Here is a 20,836-nt window from a genome sequence, read left to right as displayed (position 1 = left end):
ATGAATTTGCATTGTTAAAATGTCCATCACAGTGAGCGCGTTTTTTCTCTTGGCATTTTCAGGTATTAAAACGCTTATTTTAGAGTCATTTACAGAAAATGCTCGTTTTCTATTTCGCTTCAGGGCAACATAAATTAGAACTAGTAGTTGAATGCATATTGATTCTGTTGCTATTAATTTATTTACAAGTATACTTTTTATGTAAAGTTGGCAAAAAAAAATTAAATGTACACAATTTGTATAGCCATTTGAAGCGGATTTTCTGGATATCCAGCTACTTGGATCTGTTCCAACTTTCTGGTTGACTTTATTTCGGGATTCTTTTTCATGTTTTATAAACATTTGTTCCTTTTTCTGCTTTGGCTTTTGCCTAAGTTCGGCATAAATACTTGGCAATGATTTCAATTATGCGATAAATATTTTACAGAATGTGCAGTGCCATACTTATTTATGGACTAGATGGCGTGGGCGGTACACTCGCACTCTGACGACATAAATACCTTCATTATTTACCTTTTCGGATTGCGTTCAAGCATTTGGGCAGACAAATGCTGGGAGTAAATTGACTTGCCCCCAGGACGTGTTCATGAGAATGAGTTCGAGGCCACGCACACACACGGCCGGGCTCAATTATTCAACAAAACGGAATTGTAAAGGATATGCGAAATACGAGAATTGGTTCATGGGCGGTCGGTCTCGAAAGAGATTTTTACCCCACTTGTGTGTTTGCCACTCACCCGCCGAACTTGTCCATGCCCCTGATGGTTCCTCTCCCTCCAGGACCTCCATGTCCTCCAGGTCCTCCAGCCATGCTGCTCCGACTGTGGGGATGCCGCATTGTTGAGCGGTTTGTTTTGCGAACGGTTCGAAGATCTGTTTCCCAGAATCTGCGTGAAGGGGGAACATTTATTTTAAAAATAGTTGAAATTGTATGCATACGAAAATCAAGTGAAAAATCAATTCTATACCTTTGACAGATTAAAGCTATTGAAAGCCTTTTGTAACCTATTGATACAGACTGTTTTTAATGGTATAACATATTCAAATTCGATGTTTGGGCTCAAAACCCTTTGCAAACAATAATTACTTATAATTTAATTCTTATCTGTTATTTGCCTACTCAAAAATTTAAATTCAACAGTGATGAGACTTTAAAACAATGAAAATTATATATTTGACCATTAAGAAAAGCTACTTTTTAAGTATAAACGTTTTAAAGGATTCCATATAGTAAGTTTTAAAATAAAATGGTTAGAACTTGTTTACTCGGACACTGTAATACCTAGCTAAGTGTTATTTCAAAATGACGTAGACTTTTTCAATTCCCTTTAATATTGTCTCCCCACCTATAAAGTTGCACTGTAAAAGAGCTGTAAAATTATATTTTGAACGATTGGCTACGCACGACTTTTTGCAAAACTTTTAGTTGAATTTTACTCAGTTGCTATCGAGAAACTTTTTCTATTATAGGAAGTAACCTTCGGGCAAGCAAAAATGTCGCCATTTTTGTTGGCATAGGAACCGCTCTCGTCTGACAGAAACCCCATAAAAATCATTTTGAATTGGCGGAGACATGAAATTCGCAACCATAAACCGCTGTCAAAAGAAAACCGCAGCAATGAAAACAAAACCAATTCGAAAGATTCGAGCAAACTGGGACCGGGTAACAACAAATAAATATGAAATCATGCACTTTATCCGTAATGCAACAGCCTGCGGAAAGGGTCCTTTTCTGGTCCTGTTTATTCTGCTCTCTGCCGTGGACTCTTGGTCAAGAGAGGGTCTAAGTGCGGCAAACAAGAGGGCAGAAATCGGCATCGGTATCGGCTACTGAATGGTTGGATAAACGCCCGTTCTGTCTACTAACCAGCTTATAAAAAAATCTGTTCTGAGTGGCTTTGTTTTGGTTTCACTGAACTGGCTGCAGTGCAAGTTTCAGATCGATATGAGGGTATCGCTGGCGAGGGTATGCACAAAGCACACACCATTTCTAAAAGCTACACAAACAAGTCAAACAAGCGGGCAGGCGAACGTGAGTGTGCCTAAATAAACGTTGGAACAGTCAGAGGGCATTCATACAAACATATGTACATACATTTGTACACTATAATAATAAAAAGAATGCCTCAAACGGCGGCAGCGAAATAAAATTGTAGCACACTTTCGCGGGCCGCTTATGCGGGCTGTGGCGCGATGTTGACAACTGACAACGATGGACGAATGCTTAGTCCTCGCTTGAAGCAATTTAATGCGCCACTCTGGCAAATTAAAGCCACATGTCTGGCCCCGGCTCTCAGGGGCAGACAGAGTCAGAGTCAGAGTCAGAGTTATAGTCAGAGTCAGAGCCAGACTGGAGCTTAGATCCCCACTTGTCATTCGAGCCGGGATCCAAAGATGGAGGGCATTTATTTTCATTTAGATTGCCTCGGCCACTCGCCGAGTGGGTAGAAAACGAAATAAAAACACCAAATCAGTCAGTTAATTACGCGATATATCATATTTTGAGCGAGGCACTTGTCCAGACATGCTGCTCGCTGCCAAATATAGTTTCTTCACTCCAAAGGCATTGCTAACAAATCGCCTGGCCTAAAAAGGCTTTCAAAGTCGACGCAGCTAATCTTTTCCCAAAATGAGAGCACATCAACTAAGTCCGAAGTACTGCTGAAATACAGCTGTATCCCAAATCGTCCTCCTTTATTGATTTAAATGGGCAGCCTGGCAAGTGTCGGACAAACATAGGTTAATTTCCCCAGCTGGTTGGTCACACGTGTTGGTGTTTACGCATTGTTCCGCTGGAGAAATGGCACAACCTAAGATTGGCTGAATAAACAAACAGACAAGATCTGATTTATTAACTGAGACCAGATTAGTTCAATGACAATGTTGATGTTACATATAATTCGTCTGCTAATAGATGTGCATTTAAAGTGACTATAAACAGAGATGGCTCGCAAAGTAAACCAATGCAATGTGATTTTGTCTGTGGTTGTCGTCGTTATTAATTACACTTACTAATGGGCAACTGACCAAGCGCACATAACGGAAATGATAAGCTTAAAAGCACTTGCTCCGCCGTCATTAAACACACTCCAGCGCTTCTCGCTGTGCAGATTTTTAATTTCCTGCTATTCATGCATATGTACGTATTACGTTCTCTAGGGTTGACCATCTTCGACGACTTGGAAGTAGTTTAATCTGTTTTTTTTTTATCAAAATGTATCTGATAAATATTTGAAGTGCTCGAAATTTGTTTTATTTGATAACTGGATAAATAAAGTAAGGCCCACATGCTATGCGGATAAAGAAAAAATAAAAAAAAATTGAATTGAACTGAACTAGAATGAACTAGTCTTTTTATAAAAGTGGATATTTTGCCTTCCTGAAATTCTTTTGAATGAAAAAATTCAAATTTAATACATACATTGTGACGAAATTCTTATAACCCTTTTATTTAAATTTATTGATAAAAATAAACTGTAAATTCATATATGATAAATTTGAACACAATAGTTACATATATCAAAAACCTATTTTCAAAGGTAGCAAGGTCCACCCTAATGAGTTCACCGAGTGGACAACCACTACATGTCGTCATCGACTAAAATATGCCTACAAAGTGGCAGAAATGTACTGACAGAAATGGTCTACTCACCGCTTTAAGTCCGGACTGGCCGTATATGGCGCCGAGACCTCTTTAATTTTCAATACGATTATGGCCGTGATAAATATGCAAATCACGTTCACGACGGTCAGGCAGGCGGACACGATGCCGTTGATCAGGAACTCGGTGGGCAAGTAGTTCGTGTAGATGAAGGGATACGCGCTGGTCGAGTTCATCGGCTCGTTCTTCAAGTGGGGAATCCGCTTCTCCGGGTAGATGAGCCAAATGCAGGCCAGTGACCAGAAGAGACCCTGTAAAACGGAACAAGCGGAAGAAAGTGGCTGTGACTTTGAAGTTTCCATGGTCCATGGTCATGTGTGGCGGTCGTTCGTCTGATGCTGCCTTCTCGGGGTCATAAGGTCGCCGCGTGCTTAGTTCCGGTTAGATGGCTCAGCCGTTGGCATACCAAGTAGTCGCTCCTCCCGGCCTTGAGCTGTAATAACTTTGCAGCGTGTGTGGGCGCCACAGAATCGCAAACATTTTACGTCAACCCCCTCCTTCCCTACCTCTTACAGATAGAACTCCATTGTCGCATTTTCAGCTCGTTCGCCTTTTGTGCCATTCGTTTTCTTTTTTTGATTTTGCTTTGGGTCCTCCTCTCTGCTATTATAAATAATAATGACTCAGCACATTGCTCAGCAAGTCCGGAAGTGCGTGCTTTTCCTATATGTGCCGGATTACTATTGGGGTCAGAATGGTAGCAGGTAAACGTACTTAAATCTTAAATTATTATTAGCTTTAAAAATGTCATTCCTAAATATTTTACTTTTCCAAAGCCATATTGTTTTACTGAGTTTTTATTGAAAAAAAGTTGATTAATGATTTATTACATTTTCTAGCTTATTTATGAGTTTGAAAAAAATATTGTGGAAGGAAGTCTTAAGTGCATAAAAAATGGAAAGCATTTTTTCGTTCAATAAGTCCATTATTAAAAAAAAAAGTCTAGCATCCCATATTTTTTTCTCTTGTGTAGCATGAAAAAAATATATTTGGGTAAATTATTATTATTATATCCTTAATCCTTAAAAAAGTTTTTTATTTTAATCTTAAACTAAACATAATATTAATGAACAAATTTTTATTTTTGTTTTAAAATTAAAAAAAAAATGTTTAAGTTTATCGATGTTTTTTGTAAAATCGAAGCCTTAAGCAATGTAACAAATGCATCTTCTAATATCTTGACCTCGATTGTAAAATACAGAAATCTGTTGGGAGTGTATTTGTTTTTCCATTTGTGTGCGAGCTCATGACTTTTCTTTTCCTCGACTTACTTTCTATTTTCGCTATTATTCGAATTTACGACCGTTTCTGGGTGAATTATTGCGTGCACGGATTTGAAAGTAAAGGCAGACCGATTCGAAATTGGAGTTCATGTTGCCAAGCCACATAAATAAGGTCGCTGGCAATTTAATAAGCCAAAATTAAGAGTTGCAACTCTGGCGGCGCTGTGATGCAGTTTACTCAGTTTACTTTCACATTTTAACAGTAGAACGCACCCGGCAGAAATGAGAGCTCGAAATTACTCATCCGCTCTGTTGGCTGCGCTATTGCCTTAGGGCCAGACACATGGCAATTAATTGTAACACGCTCTTTGCTGGTTAAGTAAAACGGGTAAAAAGGCCGAGAAAACATGGACAAAGGTTGCTTCAGCCTCAGTGCGTGCCACTGATTTATGCAGCTCATATGTAAAAGGACGAATGAGGATAAGGACGCGGAGTTGGGGCGACACTTGCACACATGCTCGACCGCAGCGGCCGCCATGATTAAGCGATTTCAGCGCCATTGTTTTGGCCGGTTAAAGTTCGGGAGTCGGAGGAGTCCCTTTGCCAGCAGACAACAGACAGCCCTTTCCAGTGTCCATAATTCGCCCTTTGCATCATTTTGTCATGCTTGTGGGCTCCTCATGTTCCCTTTTCCCTTTTCCCCTCTGGCGCGCCTTTGTCCCTCTGTCAGCATTGATAAATGTCAGCCTGCGACGCTGTTTGTTTGCCAGTTTGCAGTTTGTGTGGCACTTGGCCTGCCTGCCTGCCGGTTCCTGTGTTTGCAAGTTTTTGTATGCACTTCCCTTCGGAGCGGAGCAAAAGCAGAGCGTTGCTCACTTGCTTTATAATTTTACCCAACATCCGTCTGCAGTTGGGCATTCCGATTCGCAATTTGCACTTGAAAATTGGGTCGAAATTTATGCACTCGCTGCGGTTGCGCCACAGAAAGTGGGATAACAGCTGAGAACCGGTCCCGGCATTGGCCCTTCTTCATACTCCTGCCGCCGGACAGATTTATGGCCAAAAGTTTTTGGGCAATGCACTTCAGATTAATCAGCAAATTGTATTTCGGCCTAATTTATGGCGAAATTCACTTGAAGGGCCCCATCGCCGGCACAAAAAATATTAGCCTGGTCCAAAATTTCTAGCCCCGTTTTGCATTCGCATTGGCCAATCGCTTTTGGCCGGGTCTTAAAGTGCGTTGCTACATCCACTTACGGCTTAGAGGCACTCGGAAGTTTCCACCATGTTTGCGGCAGTAGAAATATGGCAATTTAGGCAAGGCAGTTAAGGCAGGCAGTCATCGATAGTATAAAAAGTCAAGACTCAAGTGGAGTCAAAACTTGAAAGCCTAATATAAATGGGAATTGCGTAATTTTCCATTCGGCTGACCACAGTGGATATTTGATAGAAATGTTTGAGCAGCCTGTGTTATTCACATTTCGAGGAATGCTTTTGGACCTCTGGCTGGCCATAAATATTGCTGGCAAAGTCATTTCCGGCACCTGCTCACTCATGATGAAACATCAACTGCGCAACCGTTGCCAAAATCGAAGGTCGACGAAGCTTTTGTTAATAGAATGCTAATGGGAGAAATATTGCTTTGCAGAAGCCACATTCAAGGCTACGAAACAGACTTTATAAAGTCTGCTTCTCCTTCGCCATATTTATGCATACGAGTATTGACAAATTCCACCTGATGTTTGCTGAAGGACCGCTTTGTTTGCTTATGGTATCGGCATTCCAATTAAGCTAAGTTCAGACGGAGATTGCTTATTACTGCTATTCGAAGAACAAGTTAGCACACATAATACAATAAGTACACTGTAGAATATGACCATCCAACAGACTTAATTAAATTGTAGCTTTAAATGCTTATGCTTTATTTACTTAATTTGTAGTAAAGAGAATTAAAATTATTTTTTTGTACAGTGACTAACTACATTCATATTCGTGTTGAGGAAAATTTAACTTTTTAGATTTAACAACTAAGATTTCAAAAGCAAAACTTAACATTTATACCTTAATAATCCTTAAAAACTAGTTAAGGCAAACGTATTTAAGACGGATTCAGTAAATTACGTAATGTAAATAATTCTCCAGATGATAATAAAAATCCTCAATCAAAGCTTGCTTCCTTAATATTCGAACTAAAATCAAAAAGCTTTTGTTACACCTAGTTAAATTATTCTGGTAAAGGAATTTAATGCAATATTATCCAGCCCTGGCTATAATTTAGAGAGATTAGGGGAGTATTCTATATATTAAACAACCAACCGAAATGACGAGGTTTTTAAATGTACTTATATCGGTATCTAAAGGTATGCATTACATGATATTCAAAATATTATTATTAATTTTGTAGAGAGCTTAAGGGAATTTTATATTCAATAGATTAAATATTGAGGGTGCAGCCAAAATCACGAGATTTTTAAAAATACTTATAAAGGTTCCTAAAAAACGTTTTTAATCCGGAAGTCCGATGGATTAATAACGAAAAACGACTTACCTATTTTTCATGACATACTTTTCAAAGCCTTGGTGATTTCTAAATTAAAGAAGAATTTTTGAATCTGTTAGATACTTACACAATTGACAACGGGCGGCAACAGGGAGGCGGATATGGCGACCCCGATCAGGGGCCCAGCGGAACCCTGGAGCAAGGCCACGGCCACGCCAGTGCCAGATGTTAGCGCCCACAGAACGCCCATCCAGAGGGCGCGCACGTTGCCCCTGCGAATCGAATGAGAAATTATTGAAAAATCAACTGTGAAATGGCCATCGAAAAAGTAGGGACAAAATGGCAAAAATTAATTAAAAACACAACACAGCCGGCGTATGACAAATGCCGACCCGCCGGCTAAACGCTATGTCCGCGGGCCCCCTGTTGAAAAGGGCGAGCAACTGCAAATTAAGTCACATTAAGATGAATGTTTGGCCGGCCAGGCAACTGTCGCACAGCCCCCCGTTTATCAGCCGTTTCGCGTCAGGGTCAGCAGGTGGGCCAAGTACTTCACTCCGTCGACGACGCCAGGTGACACGGATTTTTCCATGCCCCCACTCCCCATTTGCTATCTCATCCACGGAGATTTTTTGACACTCGCGCAAGTTTGTCAAGTGTCAGCGGCTTTGTTATCGCTTCCGCCAACCAGCCTGCTCTGGTCTGATTCGGTCTGGTCTGGTCTGGTCTGGTCGCCCTGGGCTCGTCGAGTCAGGAGTCAGGAGTCAGAGTCGCTTAATGGTGAGAAATGTTGGCAAACTTTTCATTGCCTCCTGCCTTTTATACCCTTCTTAGGGGTATTACGATTCGGTTCGCTGAAGTTCTTCCCCAACCCAAGTCAAGTCCCTGATTAGACCTAAAGCCCCAGTTAAAAATATAAGGGTGAGCCTGATTCTGAAGCTGAGCTTAAGGTATAGTAATGGATTATAGTACAAAGCTTTTAGTTTATCACTCATACCCAATTTTATTATTACCCATTCAATTCGTGTTGATAATTATTTTCCCTTTGGTTGAATTGATGTTAAATTACAACAAATCATTGTTAAAGAGCTTGCGATAAACTTTTTGGTTTATTACTTACTCGCAATGTTATTAATACCTATTTAACATGGTTATGGTAAATTAAAATCAATTTATTTTTTGCTGATAGGCTACCAATATCAATTATGTTTACCTCTACAGGAATTCGTTAAGCATTTTAATTAATTTCGCTTCAAAAATTCATTTTAACAGTGCCTAAGGAAAAATTTGGTTTTGACAGTGCAAACTAAACGGTTTTAAAAACTATAAGTTTATTTCAGAAATATATATTTTTAGCACACTTTTGAGCTATTAAAATTGTAAATTTTTTGTTTATTTACAATAGCTTTGTGAATTAATTCCATCAAGTCAAAAACAAAGATGGCACATGCTAAGGTCCACTTTCGTTAACATTTCATTCCGTTTATCTTTACAGGCGATTTGTTTTATGCCGTTGTGAGCATGGATTTTAAGCAAGGTGCAAGGGTATTTTAGACTTTGGATATCCCAAGTTACGTAACTCTCTCTTTTTTTGATTCATGCGCCTCATTTGTGCCCTTGGCTTGCCTATATGAAAATTCGGGATTTTTACCTGGGACAAACTTTTCCTGATTAATGGCGCTTTTACTTTGCTTTGGTGGGTTTTTTCCGCTACCGAAAGTGTGAGTTTTATTTATGAATGCCGCAGTTTGAGTTATACAAGTATTTAACTTTTATGCATAAAACAACTTTATTATACCTCGACAATTTACGCTCAATTATAGCCCTAACATTAGGCAAGTCGTATAAATTTGTTGCTGCAAATTGTTTATGGTTGAGTTTGGTAGATTGAAAACAATGCAAATGAGGCCAGAACAGCATCGAGATTGGTCTGATGTGGGTCAGAGCGGGTGCGATTTTACCTCTGGATAAAATATCGTTTAAAAACCCCTTCCACTTCTAACCATTTTTTGTCTGCATCAAGGGAAAATGGAAACGCCCACAGCAGACGTTCTGCTTTTAATTGCGATTTATTTAACTAAGCTGACCATGGGAATTTGGTTTAGTGTGCATTTAAAATGTAATAATCAACACAGCGCGGCAGGAGTAAAATATTCTTGAATTCCCGTTCTCAATGGAAAACAATCCAAAACACACACACTTTACTGCTGAAAACTAGACAAACTCTCTCCACCTTTCGGACGCAATGCCCTCCCTGGACGACTTTGCACTGATTATTTTTGCCAGTTTGCATGTGGCATTGCCGACAGTTGCAACCATGTGGGCGTGGCGTCACGCCCCCGCAGTAAAGTAGCATAAATTTAATTTGGTTTGCCGTTGTAATGTGTGGCGAATAAAGTGGGCCAAAAATGTGCGAGGTGGAAAGCTGACTGTCTAGTTAAAATAACATAACTCTATGAGGATTGCTTTGTCGATTGAAAAGTAATTAAGTCTTTCATCAACACATTTAAGTAATAGGATAATTGCAGATTTGAGCTCCCTTACTACTTTTTCAGGCTTATGCTTTTTTATATATAGTTGCTTTAATTGATGAACTTTCAGAAATCACTAGTATTTTCAAATAACTTTGAAATGTGTTCAAAAGAATGCACTAAAAAATTTACGTCGTTTTTCAAATAAATATTAGGGACTTCAGATTTTAAATTGTTGCCTATTTATGTTAAACCAGCATTGTCTTTTCCTTTTGAAACGACGTTTGTGAACAGTATACCAGCGCATTTTAAATTCTTTTACCTATACCAAAGTATTAAGAAGACAAATATATCCTAAATATTAAGTAATACATCAAAAATTTAAGTGATAGCAAATGGAGTGCTTCAAATTAGGCTACAAAATGATTGCTTTAAAAGCCCCTTACAACCATTCCTAGATCTGGCACTGCTTTCAGCATTATATAATTAACCACAGCCGTTCACGTTCATCAGGTGCATGCACATACAAGCTTGACTTGGAGAAATATCGGCATATCACTCGGACGTCTCGAGTCCAATGGACCGAATGACAAGGCTCTATTTTCACGGGCCACGTGACACAATTATTGAGCCCAGTGAGCAGCGACAACGGGTCGGATGAGAATTAAGATGACCATTGGAAACTCACGGCGATTGCATGACCGGTGATAGACTCACGCAATCTGGAGGAATTCATTATGTGTGCCTATTATTATGATGGAAATGTAGATGGAGATGGAGATGATGATGGACAAAGCCACTTGACGGGCCTCGGCCAACAATAAAGCAGCAGCCCGGACTGAGGCACTTAATTATAGAGATAGGCCATATATGTACAAATATATATTTAGATGTCAGGACGACGGACTTACCGACCGCCCAACTGGCAGACCAAGCAGCCAGCATTGTGTATTGTGTATTATTATTTTAACAATTTATTTTGTGCAATTAACACAATTGCCGACACACATTCATTTCACGCAACTTCCGGCAAATTCTGTGGCTGAGCTTAATTTATTGTGCTGTCGTTTTTTTTTTTTTTTTTTTTTTTTGCCGCCCGGGGGCGTGTTCTACTCTAAGCCCATTGTGGACCAACTTCCAGTGCTAGAAGAGATTTACACAGCCGGCGCGTGGCGACTTAAAGATTTCTTTGGCAAAAAACGATGCCGTAATAAATGTGTGCCCATATATATGGACTCAAGTGACTGGGTGGGCGGAAGATTGTCCCAGAAAGCCTGGCACAGACGACTGGGGGGGTGGGGGGAGCTCTCTAATGAGCACACGCCTCACATTACTGCGGGGCCCGGGATTATTTGAATTATTTGCTAGTAATTTGTTACATTCGCACTCATAGATTTACCCACCGATTTGCTGTAGCAGCAAGGGCTGAGCTGCGCGAGACACTGGATAATTAACATACTTAATGGATTTTGGATTTTGGGTTTTTCGGCAAACTCCTAATTCACTTTGGAAAGTCGAGGGATTTGGTTTTGAGACTGTCTCACTTGATGGCTCTGGGAAATGAATGGCTTGCGTTAATGCGTCTTAATTAATATCAGAACACGGATATTGTCTAGCATTATTGATTTACACGTCAGTCCTCTCTTTATTGTCAATCAAAATTTGTAGAGTTCCTCACATGTTCACCCTCCTACGCCATTGTTGGATGTAAACTTTTGTTTTATTCTCTCATTAATCGTTTTTTATGAGTGCACAAAAGGCCTCGTCTGAAATTTTAACTGTTCGTGAAGGATTAACATAAATTAAGAAAAGGGTATTTACATATAAATATATATATATATTGAGCTCTGTCTTTGATGGGTTCAAACAAATGGACAGCTGTCGTTCAGTGTCTGGTTTATATGCAAGTTCAAAGAACTACAGAAAATGAAAATCATAAATATCTCTTAATTAAATTCCAAATCAAATTGGATATTGGAATTGTTTCGGACACCGCAGCTACTGTAGTGTTATTCATATTTGATTGCATCCAATTTGTCGACGACCGTATGAGGGAATTAATTTAATGTTCCAGGTGGTTTCCGGCTTGATTTGAACGTGCAGCGTTTTTGGGCAATCTAAACCAATTGTTCTGCCTGATTGACATTGATTTGGGGGCTGCTTATCTACCTTACCTTACCTTATCACCTTACCTGCCGCGCATTTCCTCGGTGGGCCAGTCGGCATTTTGGCCCCATGGCATTTCGGTGGTGCCCAGAATCAGGCCGAAGATGAAGCCAAAGACCAGGGAGATGAACATGCCCAGGCCCAGGCACAGGAAGCCGACTCGCTGAAAGGAAAAAAAAATGGAGGGGCGAAATTAGGAGCGGGGGTGAGACAGCGAGCTAAATGCCACAGGACCTCAGCCACCGACACTTTAAGCGATAATGCTGCATACTTTGAAGCGCCAAGCAAGTGCGAGTAGATTCGTGACATGTTAACCCAAATTTGCAGCCACGCAACTGCAAACTGTTGTTGGCAGCAGCACCCACAAAAGAAAATCGCTCTAATGTCAGCCACACGATGTTGTCCTGGCATTCCTAACCAGTGATGAGGAGACGGTTTTCCCCATTTTCGCCCATTTTCGCCCATTTTCCCCCCCCTTCACCAGTCAAACACAACTGCGTCGCATATAAAGTAACTTGTCTTGAGGCTTTAAAAGCAGCTGACTAACAAGCTGGAAATATTATGCGGGGCTGAAAGTTTGCAGCCCTGAAGTAAATGCAGTTTAAAGAGTTTACACAACAATTTAACCAACTGCTGTTTAAGTGGGGTGTGAAAACTTTTGCTAATTTCTTGTTTATTGTTCGCTCTTCTATTTGCTGGCAGGTATGCACACGAACCCACACTGCGTATGCGTAATGGGCAAACAAATTACATTCATGTGCGAATCAACTTTAAATGGCGTGCAAATATTTGCTAAAATTGCAATTCAATAACATTCAACTAGCCTCAACGGCCACCAATATGTGCAAAGCCAACTCGTTTTCACAATATTACGCGGAATCCTGTTTCAGTTTTTACCCGCCAATTATTTTTAATAGTTAGCCATCAGTTCTGACTGCCCCCATTCGATTTTCCATTTTTGTCATCGTTTGTAATTGTCATTTTTGTGTGAAATTGTTTAAACACTTTTGCGTATGAGTTTTGTCCGCAAACACTCGCACTGAATGGCTGGCATGACTTTTTCAATTATTTTCCCAGCATGTGTGTTAATCTGAGAGCGGCCTTCTGTGTATTTTGTGCAGATAGTCAAATATTTTGTAATGAAATCAAAACATCTCAACGTTGTGGACTTTTTTTTAGCTGTAATTAAATGAATGCAATTGACATTTGCATTTAAGTTTAAAGTCACAATTTTTAAGAGTTAGCAAACAAATTGAGGGTGAATTCCCTAAAACTCATACATAATACATCGCAAATTGAATGCAGGAAGCATCTGAAAATTGGATGCAGGTATTTTTGTGACCGCAATCTTTGCCAAATGCAAAGATTATGATGGCGCAGCTTGAGCCACAGCCACTCCACAAAAGGGCGGCGACAAAAATGATGCACCCTGGCATGTGTTTACATACGAACATATTCATTTCAATTAAAATTTAATTGAAGTACACGACGCAGGTGTCAACAGCCAGCAAGACACCGGGAATCCGGGAGTCCGGGAATCCAGACTGTTTTGCACCAGGTGTGAGCCATCGTGCGGTGGAAATTGTGTCAGCAGACAACAAGTTGCCTCTGGGGCATCGGACCCACTGGCTGAGCCGTCTCTTCATTAGAAGCGGCATCACAAGCAGCAGCAGCAGGCGATTATATTTACCTTATTTTATTTCACTCTTCTTTATTTCATTTTATTTTATTTTGTTTTAGTTATTTGTTTTGGTTTTTTTTTGCAGCCTCAACTTTATCTATGTACACAGAGCATTCTCTCACTGCTATTTACTACTCAGCCAGCACATTGAGTCCTTTCTCTGGGTTTCCGCAAGCGCAAGCCACCGCCTTTGATCCAGGAAAACCATCTCAAAGGATGATGATTGCAGCTCGCTGTCTTGGTGGTGACAATTATGACACTTTGGAGAGCAGGTGCCGACGTCTGGTTGCAGTTAAAGTTTTAGTTTTATTGGCTTTGCGCTGAACGGTGGCCCTAAGTGCCGCCTCCTTTAATTCTACATAAGTAGCTTAGTTTTCAGTCTGGCACAAAAGGGAAGAAAATGATTGCAAAGCCGCAAGGTGTGGTTTTAAGCCAGGACTCCTTCGAGCAGAATGCTTTGTGTTATGTGAAGTGGCCAGTGCTTCAATAAAGCATAGAAAACTACTCTTCTCTTTTGTGTACTCATTTAATTCATAAAGTGCAATTCGGACTAAAAGAATTTACAAAGTATTTATTTATATCGATTTGAATAAACCCACAAACATACGCCTCGCTGCTCGCTGGAGCTCTATCCAATTTTCGAAAAAACATTTGAATATTTCATAGGGTGCCACACCCCTGTTTCAAGCCAACGCTGTCAATAAACAATTCAGCAACTTTGCCATTTACCACAAAAGCGATGCAAATTTGCAAAACATCAAGCGCTGTGTCGCTATGCATTTGACTGGAATAACACAAACTACAACCCAAACCCAAGTCCAAACGCCCCACATATCCCATATTTCTGCCGGCTTTATGCGAATTTTGACAGCTGGACGGGACGCCTGGCATAGCAATTTTCGGTGCAATTTTTATTATTTTCCAAATGTCATTTGCTCATAAATCACTCAATAGTACCAACATAGAACCAGTCGAAGAGTCGTCGCGCAAGAGTGTTGACGATTTCATTTAACGCGCTGCAAAATGGATTTTGCGAGTTTCCCCTATCCTAGGGAAAACTATTTCCACTATTCCATTTTTCACTAGCCATACTACATATATGGCTGTTCCGTTCATTTTTCGCCTTTTTTGGCCGGCTTTGAACGGTGGTTTTCTGAATGGCTTTTCGGAGAGCAATGGTACACAACAATTTGTTGTCCCACGTAAAATGGAAAGCGCAGAAAAAGCCACAACCATAAGGGGAAGCTGCACTTACCATTAGTTCTTTGTCGGAGATAATTGCGCCGAATGTTATCGACATTACGGGACCCATAAGCGGCGAAACTAACATGGCAGCCACTATATTCGGGGCATTATTCTCCACCAGACCGAGGGCTGCAAGGGAACTGGAAATATAAATAGAAATACAAATATAAATAGAAGTAGGAACAGAAATAGGAACAGGAGTAGGAGGACCCCTTAATGCTTGTTTTTAATACCGTAGCTGACCCTCCGTCAGCTGGCGGTGAAATTCAGTGAATTAATTTTGAAAACCCTTCCAGATACTTTGTACTTACTCGGCGGTAACGATTAGCAGCAGATAGTCGAAGGACAGGGATCCTCCAGCGCGCACTCCATCCACCACCTGTTTGACTGTTAATTTCGATTTAATTGATTCCACAAAATTGTTCCATTTCGAGGCGTCCTCGGCTTCCTCGCTGTGGGTGGGTGGTAAAAAAAAAAAACACACAGTGCCAAATAAGTAAGCAGCCTCATAAAACTGAATGGACCGAGGGGCATTCGAACGTGTGCCAGCTGTCTAGTTGGTCTACTTCAATTGAACAATTCTTTGGCTCTATTTTGTGCTAATGCAAGAAATTACAAAGTAATTCAGAGAAAAATGTTGACTGCTTTTTCTCGTAATTAAGGTTTTGTCAATAAACGGATAAATAAAATAAATAATAATCGAGTTGCCTGAGTTTGTTAATATCTAAATAATAATTTCCATATAGAATCGTTGGTCTACTTTGATAAACATTTCTTTGGATTTATTTTGTGGTGTTACACAAGAAATAGTTTTTATTTAATATTGAAAGTGTATTTTAAACATAATTTTCCAATAGTCTTTTAAATAAATTAAATATTACTCACTTTTGTCTAAACAATTCATACCCAGGCCTAATATAATCTTTATAGTTGGTCTACTTCTAAAGCTCAATTTAATGGTAATGCACGAAATTACGCAGCAATTAAGAAACAATTGTGTATGTTTTTTTTTATCAAAATTGAGGTTTTCTAAATTTTATGTTAACAAGTAAATAAATTAAAAATTTATAAATTTTTCTGAGTTTGTAAATATTTAAATATTTCATTCACATTCCTAATATTCTTTTTTGATTAACATTTCTTTGTAGTTATTTTGCGGTATAACACAATAAATAACAATGCAATTCAGAAAAAAAGGGAAAATGTTACATACACCCAAAAATTCAATCCAATTATAATTCGATTCAATTTTCTCGAGCCTATGTGTATCTAAAAACATCTCTGATAACATATTAATATTGTAAATTTGTTTAAATGCAAGGAATTAATATGTAATTCATATTAAAAGATTGGCGGTTGAGGTTTCTTTCTAAATTGATTCTCTAATATAATAATAAATTAATTGAACATTGACGACTGCGGCCAAGCTTGTGAATATGTTAATAATTCATATTTATCCCAAGTAAAATCTTGATTGGAAAAATTGATGACAGAGTTGTCTGTCAATTTTCCTGCTGCGTCTTCACACCTTCACATAATTTTCCTTTCGTAGTCAGTCTGCTGGCTCTAATTACTCAGCCATACCCGAAAATAAACCACAAGCTAACCTCAATTACAAGCTCATCAGGTATGCACATAGGCGTTTCGGGCCTGTGACAATGGCTTGGTTTGCCAAGAAGTCATCGGGTGTATATTTACTGTCGGCTTTGCGATTTTGGCTGAGAGCAGCCACATAAATTGTGCGCACACAGTGGATGCATTTAACCCCTGGCCCGGAGATCCCGGCCCCAAATCATCCGCTTGCCTATGCAAATTTTGACATTTTCACTTTCCAACCCGACGAATTCCCTGGCAATACTCTCGTTCCAAGTAGCTCGTAAGTCTGGCCCCAGGTCGTAATAAACTTGGGCCTGGGCCAAGGCCTATCCATCGCCTCCCCGTCGACTTGACTAGAGTCGTAAAAGGGAAAAAATGCGAATAGCGATCCCGCGCCAAGAGCCAAGTGTCACGTTTCCCACGCCCCGGCGGACAGTGAAGGTGAAAGTGAGAGCGTAGTGCGAGTGAAAGTTAATGAAATGACTGACGACTTTGACACGTAGGAGAACACTTGGAATTAGTTTTTAACAAAGCGACAGCTGCGGCATCCTGACAAAAGGCACCTCTCCGCTAACCGGTCCACACAAAGTCGTTACAATACAATGCGACCCGAAAACACAATACCCCCCCCGCCCAGACATTTGGATATCGGTCTCACCTGTAGTCATCTCGCATGTTGGCCGCATCTGTGATGGCATCATAACTAACGCTGCAGGGCAGCACACTGCGGGGAAATGCATGAAAATAAATCAAATGTTAGAAAAACTTAGTAAAACAAGATCCAATTATTAATATAGTAAAATGCGTACCCTTCAAATTGGGTTGATTAATAAATTATTTTCCAAAAGCTTATACCTTATTTGTTCAGGAACTTATTTTTACTATAGCCTATTTAATTTGTAAGTAAAGCGACGTCGATTTGCTTGCACAGTTTTAGATCTTACACTTAATGATTATCACTCATACGCACTGTTGTGTGGATTTGAAAAATTTGTATGTTGGTGTCTATATTTAAAAAGAAACGTATTTTTTTGTCTATTTTTTTCTACAAAGTAATAACTTGATACTTATTGTATGATTAATTTTAAATAGAAACTTTAAGATCAATATAAAATTTTCCTTATGCAAATTAACATGGTCAAATGGACGAAATATCTAGTTTGCTATATATATTTTTTTTGAAACGATACATTTATTGTCCTACAAACATTAAAGTTAATACATTTTTTCCCTGTGCGGATACGTTTGAAATTGATATATGCAAGCGCGTTTCTGTAGAGCAAGTCATGCGCAATTCGTGGAAATGTCAAAGGTTGCATCATGGCACATGACTGCTGACATCGAGATCTTGAAATGGCCATCTCGGCTGCCTACGAGCAAACATGAATTATAGATTACACGAGTGGCACTCAATCAAGGCAAGATGCATTCTTGCAGCTCCTTTCTTAATTGAATTTCAGCGCATATTAATCAGCTTAAGTCGTACTTTGTCTGGCCACTCGGCACCTCGAGGGCTTGAAAACATCTGCCCTTTGCCCTCTGACTGTCTTAAGGCTCTCCATTCCAGCTGGTCACACCTTCGACTGCATTTTAATCCCCCTACTTAATGCTATTAAATGATTATCACACCTACTGTCTTTACTGCCCCCATCTCCATTGCAGATACTTCTGCTGTTGCTTTTGCCCTTTTGCCTGTTCATCTTTAATTTACCTGCAGCCCCACTTAGTAGACTGCATTGTTCAGCTCCATTGTGCTTTGTTTAATTTAATTACTGAGGTATTTCACTCGAAGGCAGGGCATATAATTTGCTTATAGAACTGCAGCTGCATGTTTACCTCTTTTGCAAGGCGTTTTAATTGGATTCATGTTGAAGGAGTATTGTACTAGCTTCACGACTGCATCATTTACATTATCGGGCCATTGCATTTACGAAGGACATTGAGCATTGGGCATTGGGTATTACAGCTGCTGCTGCCAAGGATAATCATGTGGAACTACCCGGCGATTTCCGCCTACAAGCAATCAAAATTTATGCCACCTCAAGGCCCTTGGCAACCGATCCCGACTCCTCATCTTTCTGCATTTTTATTGCATTTTTATTAGAGCCCCGAGTCACCGGATAAGTCCGACCAGCTGTTGCTGGACTCCTTGACTTGCCCGGCACGTTCCGCGTTGGCTTTTCACCCCCCCCTCAAGGTCTCAACTTACCTGACACTGGAATTCAATTTAGTGCCAATGCCCAGTTCGGTGAGGCAGTGCAGGGTCGTCTCGCAGGCGGCTCCTGCCTGCAGCGGAAAAACGACGTGATGGAAGTACCCCTTCTTGCTGGTCGTCCAGGTGACGTGCTCGATTTCCAGCTTGACAAGCAACTCCTCGAGTACCTAAGCGAGTACGAACAAAAGGGGAGCAACAGCTTAAAATGGCGTTTTCGTCGGCTTTTGGCTTATGCCTTTTGCATTTAATTGGAATCGGTCCGTCCGTCTGAATGTGATTATGTGGTGCTGGCAGTTGCCGCACTCAACCGATTGACGATTTGTCCCGGCCTTGGCTGGCCAAGTGGTGCATCCATCAATCTTTCCCCTCCCATTCGAGCCAGGTTCCAGGAGCCAGGGCACCTCATTCGTCAGCATAATCTCCCGCAAGATACAATTTGGGTAACCTTTTTACGCACAGCGCTAGAGTCACGTTCCCGCCCGTTAAGTGCATCCTAACAAACGGAGCGACAATCGTTGCCGCAGTGCCAATCGCTATGGCAATTGCGGTACACGGAGAGAAAAATCCACTGTATTCACAAAAGTCTTTCTTACAATAAATGGTTATTGATTTTGATAAACTATGATTTTCTAATTTCTATTGGCTCGTGTTATTCCTAGCTTGAACTTTCTTTAAATAAAACTGCAATGCACACATTGATTCCACATCAATACATACTTCCTTTTCTTTTTTCCTTGTATATTTATTTCATGCTATAAACGACGCAGCCACTGCTAAAACTTTCTCCTTGTTTAATTAGCTAGTTAACTAATAAGCCCTTATTGCAATTATAATTTTTCATCTTGCATACATTTTTTTAAGCTACCTACTTCAATCCATATTTATATAATAATGTTTGTTTATAGAGTGTTTTTAAATATTTTCTTTATCAAAACAATTTTAAATAAGATAAAAATCGCATAAAATCCTACACCTTTCAGTTGAAACAATATCATTTTAATTTATATTTTGGGTTTTTTTCGGCTTGTCTTTTTGTCTTGTAATATTTCTCTATTTTTCTTCAAAGACAATCGAACCTTATTGACGGCTAAACTGTCGTATATTTCCCTCTGTGTACAAATCGCACTCAAAGTCGTCACTGAACCCCTGTCCCCGCTGACAACGCACACGAAAATCAACTTTAAGTGCTTGGGGAAGCATGGAGCCCTGTCCACTTGAAAGGACCCAAAACCATCTACCTTCTACCTACACTCGTAACTGACCGTTCGACGACTTACCTTTTCGAGCGGCACCACTAAATTACGTCTGTCCAGCGGAGCGGCGACGGTGGAGGTGTCAGCTGGCCCGACCGGCAGTCCTGCTCCTGCGCCAGCGGTGCGCTTGGCTCCTCGTCCGCCTCCTCCTCCGCCCACTTGTCCAATGCCAGGACCTCCGCCACGCCCACCGCCCGCTCCACGGCGGTACTTGGGCACATTCTTGTCACGTAATTCAACTTCGAGTCGTAGTATTGCGTTGTTATTCTCCGGAAGATTGATGTTCAGATTATTGTTGCCACCTCCATGGCCAGCTGCACTGGCGACCACAGGATGGCCGAGGTTTCCTAGATGGCCAGTGCTGCCAATGTTTCCGACAGACGTCTCCACCAGGGCATTATTTGAAGTGCCTGGTATGGGTTAATGAAAAGGTGATATGGCCGTGTACATAAACGTAAGCTGATTTGCCATTAAGCCGGACTCTACGGATCCATGGGAGATGGAGATGGATATAGAGATGGATATGGCAGGGGGTCACTTTTGGGTCCCAAGTCGAACACTGAATTGCTTAATTAAATTTACCATCGCCATTGTTTCGAAACGCTGGCTTAATTCGACTCTGATTGGTTAATTCACGGCAATCGCACTATTTATATTGCAATTAGCGTAAATTGTAGTGATATTTTTGGATCCAGTTAAGCGTTTAACAAATATTTGGTTTTTGCCACTAAGCTCATTTCTGCTGCAAATTACGCTAATTAAATGTCCGGCTATCGCTAACAAATACGGTTTGGTGTTATGCAATTATATGGATAACTTATGCTC

General features: G+C 40.3%; 2 protein-coding genes across 4 annotated transcripts in view; one reads left to right on the top strand and one right to left on the bottom strand.

Annotated features, from left to right (window-relative positions):
• The window catches only part of LOC108141778, a 118,314-nt gene that overhangs the window by 50,557 nt on the left and 46,921 nt on the right, over nt 1-20,836 (top strand). The gene's annotated exons all lie outside the window — the stretch shown is intronic.
• Nucleotides 1-20,836, bottom strand: part of LOC108141780 — a 36,173-nt gene that overhangs the window by 5,289 nt on the left and 10,048 nt on the right. Inside the window, exons 3-11 of the mRNA XM_017265287.1 lie at nt 20,036-20,421; nt 18,753-18,925; nt 17,202-17,267; nt 15,259-15,399; nt 14,958-15,087; nt 12,048-12,184; nt 7,512-7,656; nt 3,653-3,912; nt 738-887 (exon numbers count right to left, since the gene is read on the bottom strand). Coding sequence (XP_017120776.1) covers nt 738-887; nt 3,653-3,912; nt 7,512-7,656; nt 12,048-12,184; nt 14,958-15,087; nt 15,259-15,399; nt 17,202-17,267; nt 18,753-18,925; nt 20,036-20,421 — 1,588 coding nt within the window. The remainder of the gene's footprint in view (nt 1-737; nt 888-3,652; nt 3,913-7,511; nt 7,657-12,047; nt 12,185-14,957; nt 15,088-15,258; nt 15,400-17,201; nt 17,268-18,752; nt 18,926-20,035; nt 20,422-20,836) is intronic.

Source organism: Drosophila elegans, unplaced genomic scaffold (assembly GCF_018152505.1).
Source record: "Drosophila elegans isolate 14027-0461.03 unplaced genomic scaffold, ASM1815250v1 contig_814, whole genome shotgun sequence".
Lineage (NCBI taxonomy): Eukaryota > Metazoa > Arthropoda > Insecta > Diptera > Drosophilidae > Drosophila > Drosophila elegans.
This window is presented reverse-complemented; position numbering and strand designations above follow the sequence as displayed.